The 26937-nt window shown below is 32.8% G+C and overlaps 1 protein-coding gene across 3 annotated transcripts; it reads left to right on the forward strand.

The window, feature by feature from the left end:
* LOC132738859 (uncharacterized) lies at positions 1–26247 on the forward strand. Of its 3 annotated transcripts, none has more exons than XM_060726467.1 (12): positions 1–139; positions 6458–6833; positions 7316–7630; positions 8086–8176; positions 9487–9629; positions 18314–18394; positions 19234–19290; positions 20744–20773; positions 21937–21966; positions 22643–22687; positions 23184–23380; positions 24015–26247. In XM_060726467.1, the coding sequence occupies exons 2-12, from the start codon at positions 6503–6505 to the stop codon at positions 24087–24089; spliced, it is 1395 nt and encodes a 464-aa protein (XP_060582450.1). In that variant the 5' UTR covers positions 1–139; positions 6458–6502; the 3' UTR covers positions 24090–26247. The 3 variants fall into 3 exon arrangements, with proteins under 3 accessions (XP_060582450.1, XP_060582448.1, XP_060582449.1); XM_060726465.1 differs by lacking the exon at positions 1–139 and adding an exon at positions 1916–2047; XM_060726466.1 differs by lacking the exons at positions 1–139; positions 20744–20773 and adding an exon at positions 1916–2047.
* Positions 26248–26937: the final 690 nt, after the last annotated feature.

The raw sequence follows: 26937 nt of genomic DNA on the forward strand, positions 1-26937 counted from the left end.
GCCATTTGTGTAATAAGCTAATCAGATTTTGCGCGCTGTCTGACGGCCATTTCTTTATCGACTGTGTACGGAATTTAATTAAATAGAATTATTTAAACATGATTTTTCGGATGTAATAGTTAAATTAATGTGTTAAAAGGTATTTTCTCTTTACTTTGTTTCATGAATAGCTCGAAATTAATATACTTATACGCTGACGTGCGTCTTTAATCGTTTCTTGCAGAACGTGCATTTGGTTCATGAGCATTTTCGATATTTAATCTTTTTTAAAAAGTGGATCAGTCTTTTTATATACTTGGTAGATTTATATCGAATTAACATTTCAAACATTTTACAATATCAACTGTTGGTCAAATATGCATTATAACAGTCGATCGTTTAAATTACATTGACAAATTAGTTGAAGTCATAAGTGGGCGTTGGTACCTTAATCGTATTTCATCAGAGAAATTTTTGGTACATTAAATTTACTAAAAATAGATACTTTAATAACTGGTTTGACAAGTTTTTTTTCGGATTGTTGTCACCTTGCCACAAGGTTTCTACACGTCACTAAAGGACACACAAATGAAGGAGTAATATAAAACTTTAAGCGTATTTTGACGTATTATAAAGTAATGTCTATGAATAGTTCATTTAAATAGCTAAAATGATTTAATGGCGTATACTACAGCAATATATACAGTATTATAGAAATTAATTAAACTTTGCATGATTTAAGAATGAGAATAGAAACATTTAAAGCGAAAAAAAATAAGTAAGGAGAAGAAGCGGGGCGGGCATCGCCTTGTGTGTTAAATTGTCATGTTTAGTGCCCATTGAAGGTGTATTACTTTGTTTTTTAATCGAGGATTTCTGCATAGGAAACCACCCGGTTTTCCACTGTAAAACCGCTTATACCCAGCAAATAAGACAGGACCCTTCATACCCATAGTGATCGTTCACAAGGCTTAACAGTAGACCTTATCGTTTCAGTCTTAGCCACTTTCCTGCACAGATTCAGCTTCAGTACCAAGAACGTTCTTCCTTAATAATAGTTTTCGGGATAAATTAAATATTAATATAAAATGTCAAGTTGTGTTTATCGAATTAAAAAAATGCCAGTGGACTATTTATCTCGTACAGTTCCTGTAAGAAATACACGGGGAGGGTTTTGTAGCTCCGTATATACATGTATACGGTTCTAAATACATCCCTGAGACTGAGCATGAGTACTGTTGTGCAGTACTATATATGGATAAAAAACTATGTCATCATGATATATAAAGGAGTTTAGCTTTTAATAATAAATGATATATACTTCATTTTTTTTCTTTGGCTTACAAATAGATATTATTTTTCAATACGTCATTCGGGTCGGCTGTTAGACAATCCTAACAATTCTGCGTGACATTCGATATTAAGTTGAAATAATTAACAGTGTCGTCTGACATAAACTTGAATATTTCAGTTAAAATTATAGCTTAAATTTTATATAATATCTAAGATTAAGAATAATAAATAAATCTGTTTTATATAATATTATTATTAATTAATCTTTTATAGATAAATATTTTTGTCCTCAATAACATGTTTGTACACTGTTGAATATTCTTGTTTTCCGTACATATATTAATTTCTTAACGGAATCGTAAGTTTATAATCTTCCTCCTAATCACACGGAAATAAATGAATTATCAAACATCAATGATCGTACACGTATTAACATCTGCTTAGATCAGAATATATTTTGAAAGAGTCCGAGGACTGGAATCCCATTCTAATAAAATTGTCCTGTTACTGCGTTTCGAAAATACCGGGTATTCCCATGAATTTGACGGTGACGTGTTTTACAAACTTTCATAGTTATCAGTCCTTCAATTCGAAAGATTAGTATATAAGCAATGTCTAATGTTTTCCCTTCCTCTAAATAAATTTCCACTTTAAAAGATTGTTATATTCGACTGTTTTTGACGGTGTTGAAATGAATTTCGATACAAAACGATATGATATAATTATATAGATGTAATAATACATGTTGGGATTGCATCTGTTTAACTTCGACAAGGTACTTGTTATAGATTTTGTCACTTACACTTACATTGATTAAAGGACTTACTTAGTAAACGATCACACAATGATGAAAGTGATTCCAGACATTTTTTATCAAAAATGTTATTCCCTTTCGTATTTATTAATTACAGCATTACTGAATGTGTTAAAAGTAAGAGGTGAGCAAGGAATAAGATTGGATTTAATTTCATTCGACATACGAAATTGAGAATAATTTCATTCATATGAATTGTATTGGTGTTTTATATTACATTTATTAAACGAATTTGATTCAAGTTTTACTCAATTTAAATTTTGTTTATTCAATTCAACATTTAAATACAGGTGGCTGGGTAAGTCATAATATTTTAAAAGGAAATAAAAGCAATTGAGAAATCAAAACAGTTAATGGTTTTAGATAAACAATGTCCATTTTTTTTACAAAAAAAGAGCGAAATACATTTCTTAAATATTGCACGATACTGTTTCCGTGGCAATTGGGCTTATTAAAAGTTTAAAGCATTAAAACAAATGAAAGGAAATATTCTGATTTTAAACAAATTGCGATAGAGATAGTTAATACAGAAATCATTGTAAGAGACCGATTGCTACATCTGACAACTAATGCCTACGCCACATTACAAGCGGGACCGGCTGATATAGAGGGATCGATGGGACATCGTTGATGATTTGAGATTTCAATCATGTCCTAGAAGAAGTGGGCGGTCATCCTCCCTCTGTAGTCCATTAGGTATTCCGAAGGGTACTCGTCCGGTCACCCAGTGAAAACCCTTGGCATCTTCTTTCTAGACACCGGTCGATATACTAAAGGTAACCGACAGACTACCGTACGATAAATTTCCAATTGCCTTCCGTTATCTGGCCTGTTTGCAACAATCGTACGGTTTTAAAAGGTAAATGGAAAATTGCGTATTCGGCGGCTTCAACGGGTTAAAATGTATGGGTATCCTTTTTCTGGTTTTCACACCCCCTCTTTTGATGGCATTTTCATTGCCTTCTTCCACTCTTATTTCTCCACCACCCCGTCTTTGCTTTCTGTTTTGGATGGTATATTACACTCTGAAGTCATAGTTTTCCATAAAATATTGTAAATGAAACTTGAAAAACTTTAAGAAAATATGATAAACAAGATCAACAAGGAAAGGCGGCGTTCAATGAAACCTCTGACCTGTGTGAAATAGAGAAATACAGAATCCCTAAAGAAAGCCCAACACAACAAAATTGTAAAAGGTTGCAGGCTCGGTTTGACTGAGCCTGTTCATGGACGGTAATGGAAAGTGCAAGTTACCGGCTTAAGCAGAATTCAACATTAAACACGAAAATGGTGAAATTTTGAATTTAGAAACATCCGCAGATGTGTTCATATGGCGATTATCATGGAACCTTCAATATGACACAGTAGTGCCATTCCATGAAAAGCGGCGTATGGTCCCCAAGTAAAGGAATGCTTGTGCCCTAAACGAGAAAACAATGAGCGGAACTAAATAAAATGAAATTTTGAAAGGGGATCTGAGGTTATGAAGCTTGCATATGACGGATATGACGTCAAAAGACAAATTTAGTAACAGGCAACATATCCTATGGGTGATTATACAGTATTCAAGTAGGAATACTGGAACCACCCAAGTTGAAAAAGACCAAATAGAAGAAACTTAAAGTACCACATAACATGTATACACAACAATAATGTCGTGCTGAACGATCTTAAGGGATCGAAAATATAACATCATTGATTAAATGTACGGGAAGACTTGTGAAAACTGAGAGAATATGTGTGTGTTATTGAGTTTCTTAATACTTGCCATCGGTTGCCCGCCAGAAGAGTATTAGTCTTTTTAGATTTTGGAGGAAAGTGTAAGATACAGATACAAAAATGTAGCAGGATGCCACAATTTAAGAAAAAATATGAAAAACAAGATAAATAAGGAAGGCGGCGTTCACTGAACGCAACCACGACACTATACAGCAACACAGGATGACCACCGCCAAGGAGCAAAGCAGTACACCAAACAATCTTTCCTTTTTCTTCACCTATTCAAGTGTTTATGCATACATACACGGGACTATGCTTTAAAGTCTCGTCCAAAAGATTCTTAGTAATTTCAGTTGGTCATCCCGGAAATCTAATCCACAATGTCCAGATTACATTTCTAGCGTTTTAACTGATTCAGCTCTGCACACTAGTTAATGAGAGGATGATAGTGGTATCTATGATTTACCCTGATGACTATGGCAGTAAGCCAACTTGAATATACATACCAGAGCACAGTTCAGCCACTGCATCGTTCCTGGACAGTCTGTCAAACAGTTAAACAGTAATAATCTCTTTCACTTTCGGTACTGATACCGATAACTTCTATTCAACGAAAGTGACCTTCACCCTTGTCCAAGAATTGAACACTGATCGCCTAATTCACAGTCCAAGGCTTTACCTCCGTAAGGTCCGTTTAATAACCCTAACGCTATCCTTACGGACACCTTAGGACTATACGTGCAACGTTCTGCATCCGTCCGGGCCCTGGTCAGTAACCTGTCGAGACGCCTTCGGTCACCGCTCACATACCGCTCGGAAAATGGAAGAAAAATTGGCGCCCAGGAGGTAAAAGTTTTCACCGGTATGTAACCGATAACCAAAGTTGTCCGATCGGGTATTGGAGGGTATTTTACCGTGTCTGCTAATAATAACCCTTCACAAAAATTCTCCGATTACCTGTACGGTGCCCTACCGGTGACTTGACACCTGAGGGTCACTTGCCGGAGACCTTTAAAAATTGTCAATTTCAGCCCGTTCCGACATCGGTACCCCATCGTAAACCTAATCGGAGTGTAATGTGACGCAGGCTTAACATCTTAAAATCACCGTTGGATTTTGGCTGATATCCGGACGATTGATTCGTTTGTCAAAGATTGACACCTAGCCTCGAGGTTATAAATCTGAGTTCTGTCTTGAAACTTAGGAATTTCATTGGCCAATATACATTCTGTGTTGGTTTCTTATCAATCAAATACCTTGGATTTGAGTTTGTATCATTATTTTTTTTATAACCTGGGACTTTTGTCTCACCTTATTGCCAAATGTTTGACTGCAAACAAGTCGGTTATATCCGCCCTTAAGCACATCTGTTTTTAAACTCGAAATGGCACCATTTTTATGTTTAAATTAAGCGGTGCTAGGGGACGGTAGCTTGCAATTTCCAGTACAATCCATTTACATGCACAATAAAACCGATCATGCAGCATTTTACAATTTCGCCGTTTTGGGCGTTCTTTAGGGTTTCCGTTTTTCTGTAAAAAGCTCTTCTGATTTTTTAGTGTTAACGGCGGCTACATAAAGTTTATTCTCAGTGCACACAATGTTTTGAAAGAAAACATTAAAAAAACATGATACGGTTTTGATAAAAGGCAACAGTTATAGCTATATATTATATTCACCCCAGTTTCAAAGTGGTGTTTTGAACCAAATCATTTGCACTGATCTCAAAAGAAATTTAATACCTAACTAAAGAGTTTAAAACATAAACCACCCGTTTAGGAAATAGTTTAAGGCACATAAAGCCTAAGAAATTCTTAAAATAAATAACAGTTTACTTCTTTAGAAAGACAAAGCATGTTTAATAATGTTTTTAATAACGTATTTTGACCATCTAAGATGTTTATCTCCAGGAGAAAGTAACACATGACAGACAAAAAGGTAGCAAAAAGAAAACAAAGGGACTTTTTTTTTAATTTCATACAAAGCATTAAATCACTATAACTATACCGACTGCTACAAAGCAAAAAAAGCAAGCGATATACAGAAAGTGAGAAGCTTTCTATACTGTGACATTACACTAAAAATAAAATTGTTTTGAGAAATTTCGGGGACTTTACCTAAGTAAAATATATCGGGACAAGTAATTGGAGCCTTTCCATTCAGACGAAAAAAGCCGCCATTGTGTCTTATCTTGATTTGAAAGGCTATGTTTATTCAAAGGTGTAAATACGAGAAATTTTAGCTAACCGGCGTGAGACTTCGATAGTCTTAAAAGTTAAAGTATTACAATGGTCTAAATATTATCATTAATTATGAAAAAAGATAATTTATTATTTTATGAAATAATATGGTTATACATGTATTATGGCCTAGATTTTACTGAATAATAAAAAATGTCCTAAATTATTAGTTCCAGCCTGTTTTTATATAGTATTGCATATTTCATTTTACATTATTTGTCAGAATGAAGACATAAAAGTTAGTACCTACATGCAATTACATTACGTTTAATGACTTTAATATGAATTATTGAACATATATAGTTCATGTAGTTATGAAAAGAAGTTAAAATCTTCATAAATTAATAATCTTAATAAAACAATACATTTGAGATAAAAAAGAACCTAATGTTGTTTTTGTTTTTTATTTCAGTTAAGCATACCAATTGAAGATCACTCCGTGATAGCTATTAGAAATATGAGTGGATTCATTTTTATTGCGATAATTATTGTTCAGCAACTGCTGACAATAGCTGTGAGTTCAGATTTAAATACTCAACAAGTGTTCAGTAGCTCTGAGTTGCCCTTAGATGTTGAAATATTTTCAAACTATACATTTGAAAGGATGGTGCAACCAGAAGAGTGTTCATATAGTAATTTAACAAAATGTCATATCAACGAGGGTTTGCATAACGATTACCATTTACAGTGTTACAAAGACGTATGTCGGAGGAAACATTACTATTGTTTGGACAAACCTAACGACAACACCGTTCATATATGTGGGAAAGCTGACAAGTGTGATAAACGTGAGTAGAATCTACCTCTTTACATATTAAGTTCTCTTGTATGTTATTTCTGTCTGATTTATCTTTATATCAAAATGTTTGAAAGGAAAGAAGTCAACATGATCATTTCTGTAATTTACTTATTTCGCCTGTTGTAACTATAACAGCTTTTAATTTTGCTCGGATTCATGAATATTATTTACACTGTCACGTTTAATAGGAACATCCTGGGGCTAACACTAAGGTTTTCTGCACCAGTAACTGGTTAAACTTTCAAATAGTGCCTTTGATACTGGCCGTTTCAAGTAATCGCCACTATGTATTCCTGCATGCAAGACTTGTTTATTGCTCCGACTTATGTTTAATGCCTTGCTAGACTCCTTGCTGGAGGTCATTTGTTGCTGGGTTTGTTAGGGATGCGTGCATCTAAATACTGCTGTTACTTATGTTGCAATTAAATAACACAAGATTTAAATCACATGTCTGTACTTTTTATATTACAGGAAAAAGAAGCATAGCTGTGATTATTCCAAACGATTTGAATCAAGTTCATGTCTGTAGCATTGCGTGTCAGCCCGGATATGCCCAAGTGAATGGGGTCAATTGTTTTAGCCCTTGTGTCAAGGACGACTCTATTATTGTTCGGGCGACAACAGAGACAGACGGAAAACGAGCTTTGGCACGCTGCCACGCCGAGGAAGGCTATTGCAATGCAAATCGCACAACGTATTTTGAGATCGGGTCAAGTGAAGACGAGTGCGTTGTTGCAGATGATGACCTTGGAATACGTTGTGAAAAAGGTGAAGAGTTAATGCCAGGTATGTTTATTAAAAATTTATTCTGAACATCTATAGCAATAGGCATGCAATGTACATGTATTTTTACATAAGGAAAAAGGGGCCGATTGTTTAAATTCGTTTATTTCAAACTATTTTTCCCTTATCGCTGTGGGTTCAAATCCCTACAAGGACTTTGAATTCTTTCATGTAAGAAAATTCGAGATTATTATAATAACAGACACACTTGAAATAATAACTCATTTCTATAGATATGTGAACGTGACTTAAACAAGTGTAGGACAATGTTTAAAAAAACAATGACAATGAAAGTTGTTCTCTATTAAAATGTCTTCAATAATTCTTTAATTAGTTGTACATATTTGTTTTTCCCCCTTTTAACGGATTGAAAATACACTGTATAATGAAGCCGAGGTATGTTCGTTCTATTGATTAAATATGAGTTCAGTACTTAGTATTTTGTTTCTCTGTCTCAGACTGTTCGTGCGTAGAGAAATGTGAATCTACCGACGAAAGGGATTGGAATGATTCACTAATGTGCAAGCCGAAAGAGAAAAATGCTGTCACGTAAGTGGAATTAGAAAACCAAGTCGCAAAAATAACTAATCCTTCTGCGTAAATTTCACATAGAACACGTAACATGTGGGAAGTTTTCTTACATAGTTGTGGTTTTAAGGATTGGTGTTTTGCAAGGTTATATACAAGTGTTTGTTCACATTCCTATTGTATTATTTGATAAAAGGTGAAAAATATCTGTTATAATAGTTTGTATTACTATGCGTTTAATTTAAATTCCGACATGTATACACCAGTATTGATTTTTGTTTTGTGTCTTTTTGTTATGAGATTATTGCTTTGTATTTAGATTTATGTGTTTTTACTTAATTTTGATTAAGACAAAAGAGACGGGTGTGGCGAAATATCAAAGTGCAAGGTCCGAATTAAATTTTTTCGTAATATTTAAACATAGAAATGCCTAATCATATATATACAAATATATCATATAGAGAAAGAAATGGTTATGGCAAACTATCTATAACAAACATGGCTAAAACAAATGTCTTCCCAAAACATTTCCTAATCCCTTTTATATAAATAATGTTTTTCTTTCGTACGAGTAAAAGTCTTAGCTATTAATTATAAATTTCGCATATATGTACAATTGAAATATTTATTAAAAAGTGTATATCAACTTATGAAATAAAGGTAGTGTATGTATCATTAACAATCTCACTTATGTTCAGATCTACTTATTTCTTTTATGTTGATCTGAAGACGACGGTATTTGTTTCACTTCTTTATAAGTCGGATTTCCCCGAGAAAACTATTTTTAGCCATGCAATCAAACCGGCTTTTTACATAGGTAATATAAGAAGTATACGTGGCAGTTAAACAAATTGTTGATTTGTAAGAAAAAAATATTTGAAGTAACTTTTAACAATTACTTGAAAAAATAAAGTCAATTATTAATTGGAAAGATTGTTTTGCCAGATTACCTGTCGGGCTATATGGACAACGCCATGTTTGTTCTCGAAATTGTGAAAATTACGTACTAAGTATTTGTTTTCCCAGTATTAAAATTATAAACCACATCGCTTTTTAAAATTATGAAAGCTCACCGATGATTGGCTGTGTGAATTGTCACCAGAAATAACTTCGTATATGGTCACGCTCAGATCTAAAAGCGGATCGTTATTTAGAGCTGATTCCAATCAGATTGGTATCATTAATTGATTAGAAACTCTCAAAGACTTGACTTCTGTTCATGTTTAATCTGCTTAAGCCAGCGCTGGGGTTGGTAGTGAACGTAAACATGCAATTACCACACCACAATATTTTCAATTCTGACAATTTGGGCGTTTTTTTCCCTTTTTCAGGATGACTGACCATGCATTTTCAGCGACGAATACTATAGTCAAAACTTATACAGAAATAACACCTAAGAAAGAGGAAGTGTCTTTCGTATCAGCAAATGAGGAGAAGTCTGAAGCAATTCAAAACAACTTTAAAGAAAAAACAGGTGATGTATTTATATTAATTATAATTTTTTATACCTATTATTATTTGTTTAAGCATAGACATATTTTAATTGATTTGCTTATGCAAATATACCCCTTACTATCGATGTCACTATGATACAAAATTCGCTCCAACCCGTGCTGGCTGTGTGCTATACCAGGTGCTAGCAAGATATTTAGCAAGTGCTACAGTGTATTTGTCAATAAAATGAGTTTGTGTTATGTCAATAACTTCTACATGCATGGTGGGATTTCAAAGTGTATTAATATACATGACTGCCATAAGTAGGCAATATGTTGCATGCACCATATAGGTTCCTTGCTAAATGGTCAAGGTCTCAGTAGTAGATTACGCGTTGGCAAATTGCCTACTTTTGGTTATCAAGTAAATAACGTTATTTTGAAAAACAATCATCATGCTGAAGTTATGAAACCAAATTGCAATTACGAAAATAAATCACTCCTTTTACCACAATCCTTTCATACAATGGTGAAATAATTTTGTTTTACAATTTCGTTAAACAAAACATTTAAGCTTAGCGTGTTCTTGCAATAATGCTTAAATGTTTAATGTCAGGTCGAAAGTATAATTGATGTGAAAGTATCTGTGTTTTCAGATCAAGTGTCAAAATCATTGACATTTTAAATAATTGAAGTAAGATAAGGTAATGTTTAACAATAATTCATGTTTGATATCTTTTATTTGCTTCTCTTTTCACACATAGTCGTGGTAGTTATATGTCTTAAAATATGATAAAAGTAGTTATATGTCTTAATATATGATTAAACGTGTAACTAAAGGGAGTTTATAAAATAATAAAAATATCTACATAACATTTAACATTAGTTGCTCTATGGTTTTCTTCGGTAAATATTAAAGAATACAATAATGCTTTTTATGTTTCTGGTAAAAAGATAACTTCTAACACTGTGATCTTACAACTTATATGTGAAGGATAACTTCTCCACACTTAAAGGGTATGGCTAGATGTCTAAATGGGTTAATTTAATTTCTTAAAGTGAATAGGTCTAAAACGGAAGATCTGAAATACAGTAAAGAATTACGTTGAAAGTATTTGTATAAGACATAACAACAAACCACGAAAAATTATTTTGGAAGTTGTTTGCAAGTGTGAGATACATGATAAACTACATACTTATATTAATATAGCAGATAATAAAATGTTCTAGAACAAATATTATTTTTCATAAAATAAAAATTTTCATTCTAAATAACTAATAACTTTATCAAGAATTTTATTGCAAGCAACTTTTTGTAACAATATCCAAATGTTCATCTCTATTGTTTTTTTTATCAATATTTGAAGATTTGTGAATATGTACCAATTATAGACCTATTCACTTTAGCTTCCTAGTTAGAATATTTCTTTGTTATAATATTTTATAAAACATACACTGTTTACTGAACCGATAAAAATTGTTCGAGTAAAGCGGGGTTAAGTTACTAAGAGACAACTGTACTTTATATGTAGAATCTTACAAAAGTTGTCATTTCATAAGGTATCAAATGAAACAAATCTAACACAATTATAACTTTGCCTTGTAACATCTCTGCGACGACTTTAGATAATGTAAGTCTTTAATAACTGACACCAAATGTAAGATCTGTTTATCATATCATCAAAATTGTATACGAGATCGTTTATGGCATATCATCATATAGGTCTCTTCGTCGATAATACAACTTTGTATAGCAGTGTCGAAAATTATGTCACTACTTCAATCCGCTTAACAAGGTTCTTGAAATAATCAATTCGTGGGCACAACAATGGCTTGTAATCCCCCGCCGAAAAGGCGGCGTGGGATATAAAAATAGTCTCCGACCGTCCTTCCGTCCGTTCTTCCGTCCGTCCGTCCTTCCGTCCGACAGTTTTGTCCGGAGCATATCTCAAAAAGTATTTAAGGTATCAACTTGAAACTTCATAGGTAAATAGACCTTATTGAGGAGGAGTTCAGTGCACAAGAATGATAACTCAACCCTGTATGTGTATAATTTTTGAGTTATTGCCCTTTGTTATTTTTCAAAATTGATTTTGTCCAGAGCATTACTCAAAAAGTATTTGAGATATCAACATGAAACTTCATAGGTATATATATCTCACCCAGGAGGTGTGCATTGCACAAGAATGATAACTCTACCTTTCATATTTTTTCAGTTATTGCCCTTTGTTATTTTTCATACTTAATTTTTCACCTGAGTGGAGCATAACTCAAAAAGTGTTTGAGATGTCAACATGAAATGTTGTAGGTGGATAGATCTTATTGAGGAGGAATGCTGTGCCCAAGAACGATAACTCTTTGCTATATAATTTTTGAGTTATTGCCCTTTGTTCATTTTCATACTATTTTGTCCGGAGCTTCTCTCCAAAAGTATTTGAGGCATCAAAGGTGGATGGATCTCATTGAGGAAGAGTGCAGTGCACAAGAATGATATATCTACCCTACATAATTTTTGAGTTATTGCCCTTTGTAATTTTTTCAAAATTAATTTTGTCCAGATCATAACTCAAAAAGCCTTTGAGATATCAACATGAAACTTCATAGGTGCATAGATCTCACTCCGGAGGTGTGCAGTGCATAAGAATGATAACTCTACCGTTCATAATTTTTGAATTATTGCCCTTTCTAATTTTTCAAAATTAATTTTTGTCCAGAGCATAACTCAAAAAGTATTTTAGATATGAACATGAAACTTCATAGGTGCATAGATCTCACTCAGGAGGTGTGCATTGCACAAGAATGATAACTCTACTTTTCATAATTTTTGAGTTATTGCCCTTTGTTATTTTTTATACTTAATTTTTCACCTGAATGGAGTATAACTCAAAAAGTGTTTGAGATGTCAACATGAAATGTCATAGGTGGATAGATTATATTGAGGAGGAATGCTGTGCACAAGAATTATGACTCTTCCCTATACATTTTTTGTGTTATTGTCCTTTGTTATTTTTCATACTATTTTGTCCGGAGCTTCTCTCCAAAAGTATTTGAGGTATCAACTTGAAACTTCATAGGTGGGTGGATCTCATTGAGGAGGAGTGCAGTGCACAAGACTGATAACTCTACCCTGCATAATTTTTGAGTTATTGCCCTTTGTAATTTTTCAAAATTAATTTTTGTCCAGAGCATAACTCAAAAAGTATTTGAGATATCAACATGAAACTTCATAGGTGCATAGATCTTACTCAGGAGGTGTGCAGTGCATAAGAATTATAACTCTACCTTTCATAATTTTTGAATTATTGCCCTTTGTTATTTTTCATACTTAATTTTTCACCTGAGTGGAGCATATCTCAAAAGTGATTGAGATGTCAGCATGAAATGTCATAGGTGGATAGATCCTATTGAGGAGGAATGCTGTGTGCAAGAATGATAGCTCTTCCCTATATAATTTTTCAGTTATTGCCTTTTATTCTTTTCATACTTTTTTGTCCGGAGCTTATCTCAAAAAGTATTTGAGGTATCAACTTGAAACTTCATAGGTGGATGGATCTCATTGAGGAAGAGTGCAGGTGAATAGATTTTACTGAGGAGGGGTACAGCACATAAGAATGATAACCTACCCTGCATTATTTTTCAGTTATTGCCCTTTGTTATTTTCGGCCATCAGTATTCACATAAGTTTCGAATCTGTTATCACTTCAGCCATCAGTTTTCATTACCAAAGATTTTAAAATTGAATTATTCTGCTCTACTACATATACATTCTTCCAATGAGCAAACACTTTCGGTGGGACATGGCTCTTGTTTCCTTCAGTTCCTCTAAACAATGTAATCTTAGTAGCACAGGTAAACAAAACAAACCAGTTCATCCACCCATCCTTCTTAACAATGCATAAAGTAACTAGTCAACATTTACAAGCACTTAGAATTTACCTTCTCAGGATAACAGTTGTTGGACAAACTACATTCAAAGCATGAACAACAAAACATTATTCTCAGAACTTTCAAACTCATCCTTGAGAGAAAGCTATCTACAATAATAACTTTTCTTTCATACGTCCAATCTTTAATTATGCTTATACTGTTTGGGAAAACATTGTTTTTGTTTCTTTTCTTTTGGAAGGTTAACACTCTTGCTCCCTCACATCTCCCAAACATGGACCCAGCATTTGTTGGTCATTATACTCCTTAAGGTCTTTGCAAATCTTACGATATAACAAATGTCCTTTGTTACTTTCCACTCCCCCCATTTCTTTCTTTTGTAGACAATCAAGGCTTGGAATTTTTTAGCCTCCGACCTACTCTCATTTAAAAAATGCTTTAAATAAAAACATAAAAGAAGTGTCAACTTTCTATTTCGAAGGCAACAGAAAACCTAAATCCTACACGCTAGATTACGCGTGCACTGTTGTTCTCTCAAAGGACATCTCTTTTTATACAGGAATATCTCGGTGGTCGGTTGGTCGGTCAACACAATAAGAGGAAAGGCAGTGCACAAGAACCAGTAACTCTATCTAGATGAATTACAGAGTTATTGCCCTTTGTTATTTTTCCATTTTTTATGTTTGTCCGAACTATAACTTGAAGAGTAATGGTTGGAATTCAATATTACTTCATATAATGGTCAAGCACATTGAGAGGAAGTGCAGTACACAAGAACCATAACTCAATCTTCACTAATTACAGAGTAATTGCCCTTTGAAACTTTTCCTTGTCTAGAGCATAACTTGTAAAGTACTGGTTTGAATTCAAAACAACTTCATACAATGGTTAAGCACAATAAGAGGAAAGGCAGTGCACAAGAACCATAACTCTATTCAGAGTAATTATAGAGTTATTGGCCTTTTTTATTTTTTTATTTTTTTAATTGTCCAGAGCATAACTTGAAAACTACCAGTTGGAATTCAATACAATTTCATACAATGGTCAAGTATATTGAGAGAAAGCGCAGTGCACAGAAACCAAAACTTTTGACTCATTTAATAGTTTTTTGTCCTTTGTTACTTTTTATTGCATAAGTTGAAAATTAATGGTTGGAATTCAAAGAAATTTCATACAATGGTCAAGGGCAGTGAGATGAAGTGCAGTGCAGAAGAACCATAACACTATTTTGGACTAATTACAGTAATTGCCCTTTGTTACTTTTTTGTCCATTGCATAACTTGAAAACCAGTATTTTGAATTCAATACAACTTCATACAATGGTCAAGCGCAATGAGGGGAAGTGCAGTGTTCAATAAACATAATTCCATCTTCAGTATTTGTAGTTATTGCCCTTTGTTCCTTTTCCTTGTCAGGTGCATAACCTAAACAAGAGGGCCATGATGGCCCTAGATCGCTCACCTGACTTATCAAACTCATCCAAACAATTACCTAGACAAGCATTCTGACCAAGTCTCATGACAGGTGAGTCAAAAATGTGACCACTACAGTGTTAACAAGGATTATCCATATTTGAGCAGTGCGACCTAGTTTTTTACCCAGGTGACACATATTCAAACTTGACCTAGAAATCATCAAAACAAACTTTCAGACCAATTTCCAGGATACTTGGATCAAAACAGTAGCAACTAGAGTGTTAACAAGATTTTTCTATTTTTAGCTCCGGTGACCTAGTTTCACATGCGATTTCGAACTCATCCAACAAGCATCCTGACCAAGTTTGATGATAATTGAGTCGAAAATGTGACCACTAGAATGTTAACAAGGTTTTTCCATATTTGGGCGGTGTGACCTAGTTTTTCATCCAAGATGACCCATGTTCGATCTTGACTTAGAAATCATCAAAACAAACTGTCAGACCAATAAACAGAATATTTGGATCACAACAGTAGCCACTAGAGTGTTAACAAGATTTTTCTATTTTTAGCTCCTGTGACCTAGTTTTTCATCCGAGATGTCCCATGTTCGATTTATTCCCAGCAATGACCTAGACAAGTTTCCTGACCAAGTTTGATGACAATTGAGTCAAAATTGTGACCACTAGAGTGTTTACAAGGTTTTTCTATTTTTAGCTCCAGTGACCTAGTTTTTCATCCTAGATGACCCATGTTCGACGTCATCCGAGCTATCAACTAGATAAGCATCCTGACCAAGTTTGATGATGATTGATGCAAAAATGTGACCGCTAGAGTGTTAACAAGGTTTTTCTATTTTTAGCTCCGGTGACCTACTTTTTCATCCGAGATGACCCATGTTCAAACTCATCTGAGCTATCACCTAGACAAACATCTTGACCAAGTTTGATGATGCCTGATGCAAAAATGTGACCGCTAGAGTGTTAACAAGGTTTTTCTTTCTATTTTTAGCTCCGGTGACCTACTTTTTCATCTGAGATGACCCATGTTCCAACTCATCTGAGCTATCAACTAGATAAGCATCCTGACCAAGTTTGATGATGATTGATGCAAAAATGTGACCGCTAGAGTGTTAACAAGGTTTTTCTATTTATAGCTCCGGTGACCTAGTTTTTCATCCGAGATGACATATATTCAAACTCATTTGAGCTATAATCTAAACAAGCATCCTGACAAAGTTTGATGATGATTGGGTCAAAAATGTGACCATTAGAGTGTTCACAAGGTTTTTCTATTTTTAGCTCCTGTGACCTAGTTTTTCATCAGAGATGACTCATGTTCGAACTTATCCAAGCAATTGACTAGACAAGCATTCTTACCAAGTTTGATGATGATTGGTTCAAAAATGTGACCACTAGAGTATTCACAAGGTTTTTCTATTTATAGCTCCTGTGACCTACTTTTTCATCCGAGATGACCCATGTTCAAACACATCCGAGCTATCACCTAGACTAACATCCTGACCAAGTTTGATGATGATTGGGTCAAAAATGTGACCTCTAGAGTGTTCACAAGGTTTTTTCTATTTTTAGCTCTTGTGACCTAGTTTTTCATTCGAGATGAGCCATGTTCGAACTCATCCGAGCTTTCAACTAGATAAGCATCCTGACCAAGTTTGATGATGATTGAGGCAAAAATGCGACCGCTAGAGTGTTCACAAGCAATTCTGGACTTACGACGGACGACGGACATTCACCGATCCTAAAAGCTCACCCTGAGCAAGCTCAGGTGAGCTAAAACCTAATGTTTAGAATTCAATGAAACTTCATTCAATGGTCAAGCGAAATGAGAGGCAGTGCAGTGCTAAAGAAGACAAGCGTAACTTCTTTTGGACTTATTACAGAGTAATTCAAATAAACTTCATCAATGGTCAACCACATTGAAAGGAAATGCAACATACAAGAACCACAACTATCTTTAATTGCTCACAACCATAACTCTATTTCAGTTTTTTTTTGCAAGATATTCTGTTACTAGTAACTTCCTGATTTGTGAAGCAGTCCTGCGGGGGTATTAATCACATTTATTGATAGTTCTAGTTTAAAGAATAATGAAAGACCAATTTGCATTTCGGATTAAAGTGGCGTTATGCCCATCCAAGGGTATATACGAGCTTAGTGAGTGAACGGGTAAAAGTCAAAATAAGTTTCATTTTGCCATAATTCCTTTTAATTCAATAGTTAAGTTCGCATATACAATAAATAACTCACAGATCCAAACGAAATTTCCGTACATATTCATTAGGATTTACCTCTAACGCTCAGTTTATAAAAAGAGTGGGGCAGTCTTTTTAAATTTTACTAGACAGATTTGTAATGTTATCTTAAACATTTTCCAATATCAACTGTTGGTCAAACACCATTTTGACAGTCATTCTTTTCAAATATAAAGTCAATTCAGCTCAACTTGACCATGAAAATATGAGCATAATGTCACTTTAAATTGAAGACACAATACACATTCTTCTAGCATGTCCACTTTACACAAGTCAATAAATACTAGCAACACTTCGACAAATAGTGAAAATAAACTTCTCTTTGGAAATAACCCTCTGGAAACTGACACAAATACAATCATCTTTAAACATGTACCGGGGCATATAACACAATCATAGATATTCAAACACTGATTCGAAACCCACAATCCCTTCTCAAGTATAAGACCCGCGAATCTATAACGGTTTTCCTCTCCTTACATCAATTCATTCTACATATGCTAAAATTTGCATAAGCTACTTCTAAATAAAACTGGTTAATTATTATAAACAGTATTTGACTAAAAAGTATCCTTCTTACTTCTGTTGTCAGTTTCTACTTCGTAAAATCAAATAGAAAAGCAATATACGATACTGATAAAAACGTTGAAAAAAAAAGAAAAGAAAATTGACAAAGATACCATTTAACTGGATATAATATTTTTAACGTGTATAAAGACAAATGTTACAGATAATTTAGCGGTATCGTGTTGTAATTTTGTTTGGTTGTAGAAGTTTCTAGTTAGATTTTCTATAAAGGCTGTTTTACTTGTCTAATGGGTATATAGAAGAAAAAGGTAGATTAGCTTAATATTTCATATAAAAGAACATACATATATCACTTTTTTAAATAATAGTGTTAGTCTGTCACACGAGATGAAATACTTACGGATTAAGTCAAGGGGGATAATCATAGTAGAAAAAATGCTAAAAGATAAGAACAGTTATCGGCCGTTACATGAAAAGAAGCCATACGGTATAATAAATCGCTTTAAATGTTTAGAGAGAATCACAATACAATGTAAAATCCTTTACCGGGAAATCGGATTAAATATTTCTTTGTAACCAATAGTGAAGAATGGTAAATTTATATTTTTCTCTTATATTGCAGAAATTAACATTAACCATTCATCAGAATCTGGCGTAACAGTAACAATACTTGCTGTCGTGGCTGTTGTAGCTATTATATCAGGTATCCATTAAGTTTACCTTTAATCTTTGTTTTAGACTCAGATTCTGAATTTTGGTCTTATGTCATGGAATTTAGGATAAACAAAGGATTTTCTATGAAACGCAGACTTGGTTCTAACGAGATTTGTTGAGACAAAACGTATTTAAAGACCACGAAATAAATATGTTTATGTTATAAAACATGGGTTGTGATCTTTCTTTGGTTTATCTTATGTTAAATTGAATCGATTCCAATTTATACGGATGGTGTCGTATAATAATTACTGTTGGAGGAATCTTTATGGTGCCACTTCGTCTATTACTTCAGGTGTAATGCATGTTTTAGAATGGAATCTTAGACTTTATATAAACATGTTCGATAGCTTTTCGAATATAAGAGTTCAAAGTTTCTAGCGGGATTCAAACCAAATTCAATAAACTAAAGAATAATCATCAAATAACATCATGACACTAGGAGCCTTGTTTTACACTTCGAAATAGTTTATATAAGATATAAGAGCATATAAACGCATTATTAAAATTAAATTGATTCTTCATATTTTAAATCATTTAATGGTTAATTTAAATAATAATTTATTCTAAAAGAAGGTCAAGTCACGATATAAAAGAACACTTTAAATTTAGGACTTAATTGAATGACTTCTTAACGTTTTGAATCTTGACCATGCTACAAATTTTTATTTTTTTTATTTAAACCCGACTTAAAAAGATAAATAATCGAACATATGATTTTCTTCTAAATATATCGATTTTACCTCATTCTACATGAACTAACTTTGAAAATGTTATTATGATAAGAGATATAGTGATTAAATTTAAAGCCTGTTCCAATTTCAACAGGTATTGTCGGTAGTGTCGTATACGTAGCCATTCAACGCCATCGCAAGGGAAAGGAAGGTAAGTTATTTATCATTGATAGTGCTATTTCTTACAAAGAATAGCAAACTTATACTCCATTGGTGTTCCTTGTTTCTGTTGTTTTGTTTCATTCTTAAAAAAGTATTTTTACTTATCCGCAAAACATTGTATAAAACGCATATGCATATTTTGACTCGATTTATTCCCCACAAAAAATACAGTATAGAGCGCGCCATTATGTAATATATGCAAACGGTTTCAAGAAAATATTTTTAGAACCATATGTGCTAATTGGTATCTTTCAATTTTGAATTATTATGAATAATATTTGCTCAATTAATTACCTTGTTGCTCTTTTTCACTATTCTTCATTTATGTTGCACAATTCACGCGTTATTGTATATCCTTTAGTAACTGGTTATACACGGAGGTTGTATAAGCTTTTATAGCAAAAAATATTCTTTTCTACTGTATTTTGAGTTATTTGATTATTTATTATTATTCTCATGTAGCTTCATTATCAAATTTCTTGTGATTGGTGAGTTAAATAATATTCTCATTTTATTCTACTCTTTAACAAAACGTCATTATTGAACTAACCTATATTTGATCTTACCTTTTCGAGATATCACTTTGAATTGTTCTTTAAAGCCGAGTTTGAAAAGGGTCAATCTACCATTTCGCGTTATGTTATTTTGGGTACCGGGAATATTTGCAGCCATGGCATTTAGAAGAAAGTTGGTTATGAAACTGGTGAACATTGATATCCTATATTCGACCATTGCTGCTGTTGTTGCTGTTAGAACGCGTGCGTGGGTGCGCGTGTGTGTGTGCGTTTGTTTATCTGACATTTCGAAGTGGGTGTGTTAACTTAACACATGCAAAGTGACGTTTCACCTACATTATAAGGTTAAAAAAGTTGTACCTTGGCATTTTAACATTCATTCCGTGTATCATTGAAGGTTTAGAAAACTAGCATGGTATAGACATAAATTTAGTTTATGGTTAGGGTAAGTATAGTGTTAGGGTAAGGTTTAAAGTTAGAAGAATGTGTGTGTGTGTGTATGTGTGTGCGCGCGTGTGTGCGTTTGTGCGTGTGTGCGTGCGTGTGTGTTCTTTTTCTGTAAATTTGGTTTTTTTTATTTGTGAGGTTGGGGTGTACATTAAGATTTAAGATTTTAACTTTAAGGTTCAGCAAGTTCGAGATAACACATGAAAGCGAGAGTATAAAAACTTTCAGTCACTTGCGACAAAGGAAAAAGACTTAGTGTTATATATATTACGTCATATGTATGCATAGCTTGAATCGATAAAATCAATGCTAACAGAAAATTGACGCCCGGAATACAGTGTGAATAATGTAAAATTTGGTGTAAGTTTCACCACGACTTTTGCATGGAAAAGTACATGTATGTTATGCCAGTGAGTGCTAATATAAACACTATTTCAAGAATGTATTTATTAATTTATTTTCTTGTATTTATTCTAATAGGTTCTCCTCGACAAGACCCTGAAGCAAAAGGTGATCTCTTTCTCTCTGTTTTTATTATTATTGAATAAGTATATTTTTTAAATAAATGAATTTAATTTATAAATTCTTTTAAAAAGCCTTTCAAAGTTTTCTATAAAACAATTAATTTTGTTCAGTAAAAAATAATTGCATAAAATTACCAGAATAAATATGATATATAAATGTTCGACGTTTTTGGAGGGCTGTTTCTTATGTTGTTATAAAGTTTGCACTATATATCTCTTTTTTGGATTATTCATTTTACCTGACATTTTTTTTGTTATTTATCACACACCCGTGCCAATTTTGCGGCTCCGTAAAAATGGTATTGCACGAGCATAACATTATTTTATTCAACTCATGCAATACATTCAGTATTGAACATACACTCAAAAAATAATCAATAGAATAGTTGCAATAAATATTATTTTAAACTAAAAAATTATTTCACGCATACAAATGGTATCGATTTTAATTGTAAAGATAACAAGTAAGATTAGATAATTGAAGCTTGTACAAAACGGACTACCCTGGTGTCTTTGCACATGACATGACTGGAAATATTTTTTCTAGATTAATGTTCCATTTGATATAGTTGAAGACTAATAACGTGTGTGCAAAATGTTAGTTTATTGTCTCAATTCGTTTTCCAGAATAATTATTTCAATTCTGAAAAATGACCCGAATCGGACTTGAAATAGCACAAATATGACTTAATGTTCTTAATAATCTAATATTGTAATGTTAGTTTTCTCAACTTGTAAATCGAAGTTCTATGAAATAAAGACATTTTTGTACCTTTATAAATGGGGATCAAACAATGGACCAACAACACGCAACGACTATTGTTAAAAGGGGGTGTACATTAAGTTTTAAGCCATTTTTTTTACTTTAAGGCTCAGCAAGTTCGATGTAACATGTGAATGAGAGTGTAAAAAAGGCCAGTCACTTACGTCGAACAAAGGAAAAAAACTTTAGTGTTACATATATTACTTCATATGTATGCATAGCTTGAATCGATAAAATCAATACTAACAGAAAATTGACGCCCCAAATACAGTGTGAATAATGTAAAAATTTGGTGTAAGTTTCACCACGACTTTTGCATGGAAAAGTACATGTATGTTATGCCAGTGAAGAATTTAACTTATTTATTTATTTATTTATTTTTTTAGATTCTCCTCGACAAGACCCTGAAGCACAAGGTGATATATCTCAGCGTTTTTATTATTATATTATTATTGAAAAAGTATATATTTTTTTTAAATAAATGAATTTACGGATTAATTCTCTGTTATTGTCGATAAAGCAGTTAATTTTGTTCAGTTTAAATTAATGGCACGAATAGTACCAGAATAAATATGATATATAAAGTTTGACGTTGTGGGACGGCTGTTTCTAATGTTGTTATAACTTGTAGTATATCTCTTATGTTGTATATCTCTTTTTGATATTTTTTTCTATTATTCATGTAACCTGGTATGTATTTGTTATTTATTACACAACCGTGCCGAATTTGCGACTCCGTTACTTTTCATTTTTACTGCCAATTGACTGCTAACGTCATAAAAATCAACGACGCAGCCATAAAGCAAAAATGCTATTTTAACATCCATTATTCTGTGTCTTTCCCGGTTTATTTGTCAAGTTTCTGTTTGTTGCTTTACTGTCATAGCGGTTACCATTTCAGTGGTATTGTTCACTCGCCCTTTTTTATTAAACGCTGTATCCAAAATGTGTCTTTTAACAAATAGACTAATTCATATTTTGTATTTTATTCTGAAATATTCAATTGACAATCATTATGACTCTTGGAAATCGAAGTTCTATGAAATAAAGGTGTAATTGTAGTAAAATACAAACATTTTTGTACCTTTATAGGTGGGGATCAAACAACGGATCAACGACACCCAGCATACGAGAAAAGTAATCAACTTTTTCATTAAATACTTGATTACAAGCACATGCATTTATAAAATCCATATAATCTATTTAAATCAACAAATTTAATGATATATATCCCGGAATGATTTATAGTTCATAAAGATGTATTATTCACCACAATAACTAATAACTTATTCACCACAGTAACTAATGTGTCCTTCAACCTACAATAACTGATTTTCCGCAAAAATATATCTTTCCCCACAATGACATATATTTTATGGAGATACACTGTTTACTGCAATAACTTCTATGTCTTAGTCATGTATCATTTGAAGACTGTCACATAAATCATATAGCATGAAATACATTTTAATGTTGTTCTTGTTTTATTACTTTACGGGAAGGTTTTCTTATCTTTTTTAATTCTCTTTTTAAAACTTGACAAATATACTGTTTATGCTTTGTTTTTCTATCCAGAATTTCCAAAAAGCATTTTATTTTCATAATAATGTTAAAATATATCATATATTCACAGATATGGTCATAAATAATAATAAAACTGAAAACAATCCAATACGTATTCGAGGTAAAGAAATTAATGTAAATATAATGCATCCAAGTCTTGAAAGACTTCTTCCGAAGCAAGGGGATATCATGAAAACACATTCAAAAGCGAGTGACAGGCCTGCACACGAACATTCAGATGAAGAGCCAATGATGCAGCTTCTAAAGGTAACTTAGAATCAAAGAACCTGCAACTTGCGAAATTTGAAACATTTTCATCGATCCTTTTAGATTGAGCTCGAACGTTTTTCATATTAACGGGGGATAGTACCTTTCGAAATCATCGTTACACATTACGATAACTACCTCATGCTTCGCTACGTTACTGATTGTGGGAATAAAATTTTGCGTTCCCTTTGTTTCTTTTAAAAAGACAAAGGATTTGTACGCGTTAGAAACAGCAATTGTATTACTAGCTATTTCACACAAATGCAAGTTTATTTTAGTATAACTATGACACGGCCTTCTAGAAAATGGTGATTTAACACTCAATTTTGATTGTTTTTGTACTAATTTACTTAAATTGCATCGAACTTATTGTTAGTTATAAGTAATTGGGCCTATGTAGTTGGTAACGACAGCACGGGAACCTAAAAAAAGCAACATCATATTAGTAATTGTTTATCTTGCCTTAGTATACTACTGGTTAGTTCGTAAGATTTCTTACAATATCTGTATTGTCCAATTCAAAATAATTACTTAATATTGAGAATCTCGTCATGAAATAGTGAAATCTGTATGTGGCAATACCATTGCAAATATGTGCTTTGTTTAACATAATATTATAATATCTATCATTTAGATTCCACAAGATGACAGTGGTATTGATATAGAGGATGAAACAACAGCAAGAAAGACAGTACGACAGTGCAACTGAAAAGGACACGGTGACAGTCTGGTTCAGTTATGTACAAGCATTTTATGGTGGTTTATAAGATAAAAGTTGTCGATTGCAAATCTGTTCATATATGCTATACTCTTGCAACCTGTTCCGATTATGAGAGAAGTGTTCAATTCAATATCAAATAGAAGTTTCAATTTAATTTGAAACGATAGAGTCTTTTCATTTGTGTGTGATATGAAGAGTTTGAGTAGTATATACCATGTTATTGCATTTTATGTTAGACATTTTTTTGTCACTATCATGAAAGGAACTCCACTGAGGTTCAAAAGCTTAAAAACATGACATTTGAAAATCTTGCAAATATTAAGAGAATCGCTTAAAATGGAAAAATCTGCAACGGATAATAAAGAAATAAGCTATGAGTATTGAATATCGATTTTACGTGATGCTAAGCGGGATTTGAGTGAAAAGCGATTCATCAGTTTTCATTTTTCCTTTCATTTTTCTCTATAAAAGTGATTTTTCTGAAACAACCGGTTGAGGGAATGACCTGAAAATTGCACACTAGTTATTGTCCAGATCTTCACCAATAAGTGTGCTAAACAAATCTCCGAAAAATGATTTACCAGTCAGGTTATGTCAAAAAACTTCAGTGGAGTCCCTTTTATACAAAATTGAATGTAGATAGAACAGTCCCTTTATTAATTTCTTACATAGAAAATCAAATTTTCAACAAAGAAGTGCATTTACATGTTTGCATTAATGAATCTATTAATTTATTAAACCGAAACTTTAAAATTATGTTTAAATGTTCATTTGTATATGTTACATGACATATTCGTCTAACAGATAAATCAGTTACCAAACAGGCATCAGTTATCTAACAGGCATCTGTTACCAAACAACGCACAACTTTTTTCTATTTTTTTATAAACTCTCTGTCAATTTTCTACTATCGTCAGATTTTTTTTTACCAACCTATAAACTAGTAAACATTTAAATATTGTAAAACACGTTTAGGATCCCTATTTATGACAATTGTTATGAAAGATAAAACTATCGAAACTGCCGTTGTAATAACACTACAAAGGCATTAGAACAATACCTTAACTTACGCTCTGCTACCTTTCGCTTTTGTAGAGTAACGGAGCGAAATAGATCATTTGACTTTACTGAGATTTAATTACAACTTGGCGCTTGTACGATAAATACAGGAATTATTGCACGAGTGCTATTATGATGGGTTATTTCCCTTAAGTTACAATGTGGAAATACAACTTCACGACAGCAATGCAATATTCCTAATTTTTTTTATTAATTGTGAAATGTGCTAAATAAGGTTGCTTGTTTTAGCAATGTAATGTTGTTGTTTTTGTTGTTGTTGTTGTTATTATTCTTATTATTATTATTTTTTCTTAAAGTTGTTCAGCAGCTAGAAATTAAATTGTGTTCTAAGTTATGTATAATAACAATTATAATTCATAGTATGATGATAATTATGATGATGATGATTTATGTAAGATTAACTTTTTTTTTGGAGATTAACAATTCATCCAAGCATTTAAAATAAGACACACAATGCATTTGCTTTGGTTTATTATACTTACATATAAATGTAAACATTCATGTATTTAAAAATATAGCTTTTAACAATTGATTTGCTTTATGAAAGTACTTAAGTCATTTTATGTTGACTCATTCGACTCTTTCAAATATATTGGAAGTCAATTACTCTTTTTAATCAATCACACCTGTTTCGGCAGGTTAGACATGCTAAACGATGTGTAACATTTCAATTCCAATGCGTATATGTTAAATTATCTGACTATTTTTCTAGTACTGAATAGTCCTAGTAACTTTGATCATTTTGACAAATTATACTTGACCCTAGTTTAACAAAATCAACTTGATTTGTCAAGCATTTAGCAATGTAGCTTACATTTCAAGCGAGTTCAGTTTGAACTGAAGAATATAAACCTGTGTGTTCGGTAACAGTCTTGCCATTGCTTTCATAATATTTCTGTTATTGATATATTATATCATGTTTGTCCCATATGTTTGTTAAACTGGATGCTATGGAATGGTTTATCCAATTATATGATAATATATAAGCTTTTCATAGATCAATTGTTTACTTTAAGCAGGGATACAACCATTTGGTTATCAAGTTTGCTCAATATTCATTTTAGAGCCCAATAAAGAATGGTCAAAATAAAATGTACTTGTGTTTTATATTATCGCATTTAAACATACACCTTGTAGGTTTATACATTAAATTTCCTTTTCATTTTTTAACTATTATAACCCCATGATAAATCATAACACTACAATTGACAGTGTCACAATAGGGACTACGATGGGATACCAGGCCGACCACAATTGCTATCTAAACAACCAACAACTCAGAACAGAAAAATATATACAAATTTATTTACAGAAATGAATATTTATAAATGAAAAATGATTATATATGAAAAGTCACTGCGCAAACAAACACTATCAACGTATCTCAGTCTATTTCTCCCGTAAAGTTTCTGTCATGATGTTTCAATAAAGTGGTGGCGTTGTTGAACAAAATTAGTCACAATGGCGGGTGTCTTGTATAAAATCTTATCAAGCGTAACTGTACTTCCTACAGTGTTGGCACAGTTGATAGGATCCTGAACAAGGACATGCGTCACCCTTTAGCCATGGACATACGTGTGGAGGGCCCGTGTCATCTTCGGGTGTGTCCTCAAATAAGAAGCTACAAAGTATAAAACATGGTAAGTTCCATGATAATCAAACATAAGGGTATAATAAAGTCCCTTGGAAAAGACTCGACCTTTGTCGGTTTCCAATAAAATAACGTGCTTCTTTGAATAAACAAAATGTCCACTAT

Source organism: Ruditapes philippinarum, unplaced genomic scaffold (genome assembly GCF_026571515.1).
Source record: "Ruditapes philippinarum isolate M1 unplaced genomic scaffold, ASM2657151v2 ctg4295_1_1_1_1, whole genome shotgun sequence".
NCBI classification, from domain to species: domain Eukaryota; kingdom Metazoa; phylum Mollusca; class Bivalvia; order Venerida; family Veneridae; genus Ruditapes; species Ruditapes philippinarum.

What these genes read in the sequence shown, in the direction of transcription:
- LOC132738859 (XM_060726465.1), top strand. Translation starts at nt 2,015, where the DNA reads ATGTTGGGATTGCATCTGTTTAACTTCGACAAG. An exon ending in CAACTTTAAAGAAAAAACAG is followed by an intron (nt 9,630 to 18,313) that starts GTGATGTATTTA and finishes CTTATATTGCAG; the next exon opens with AAATTAACATTAACCATTCA. An exon ending in ACAAGACCCTGAAGCACAAG is followed by an intron (nt 21,967 to 22,642) that starts GTGATATATCTC and finishes GTACCTTTATAG; the next exon opens with GTGGGGATCAAACAACGGAT.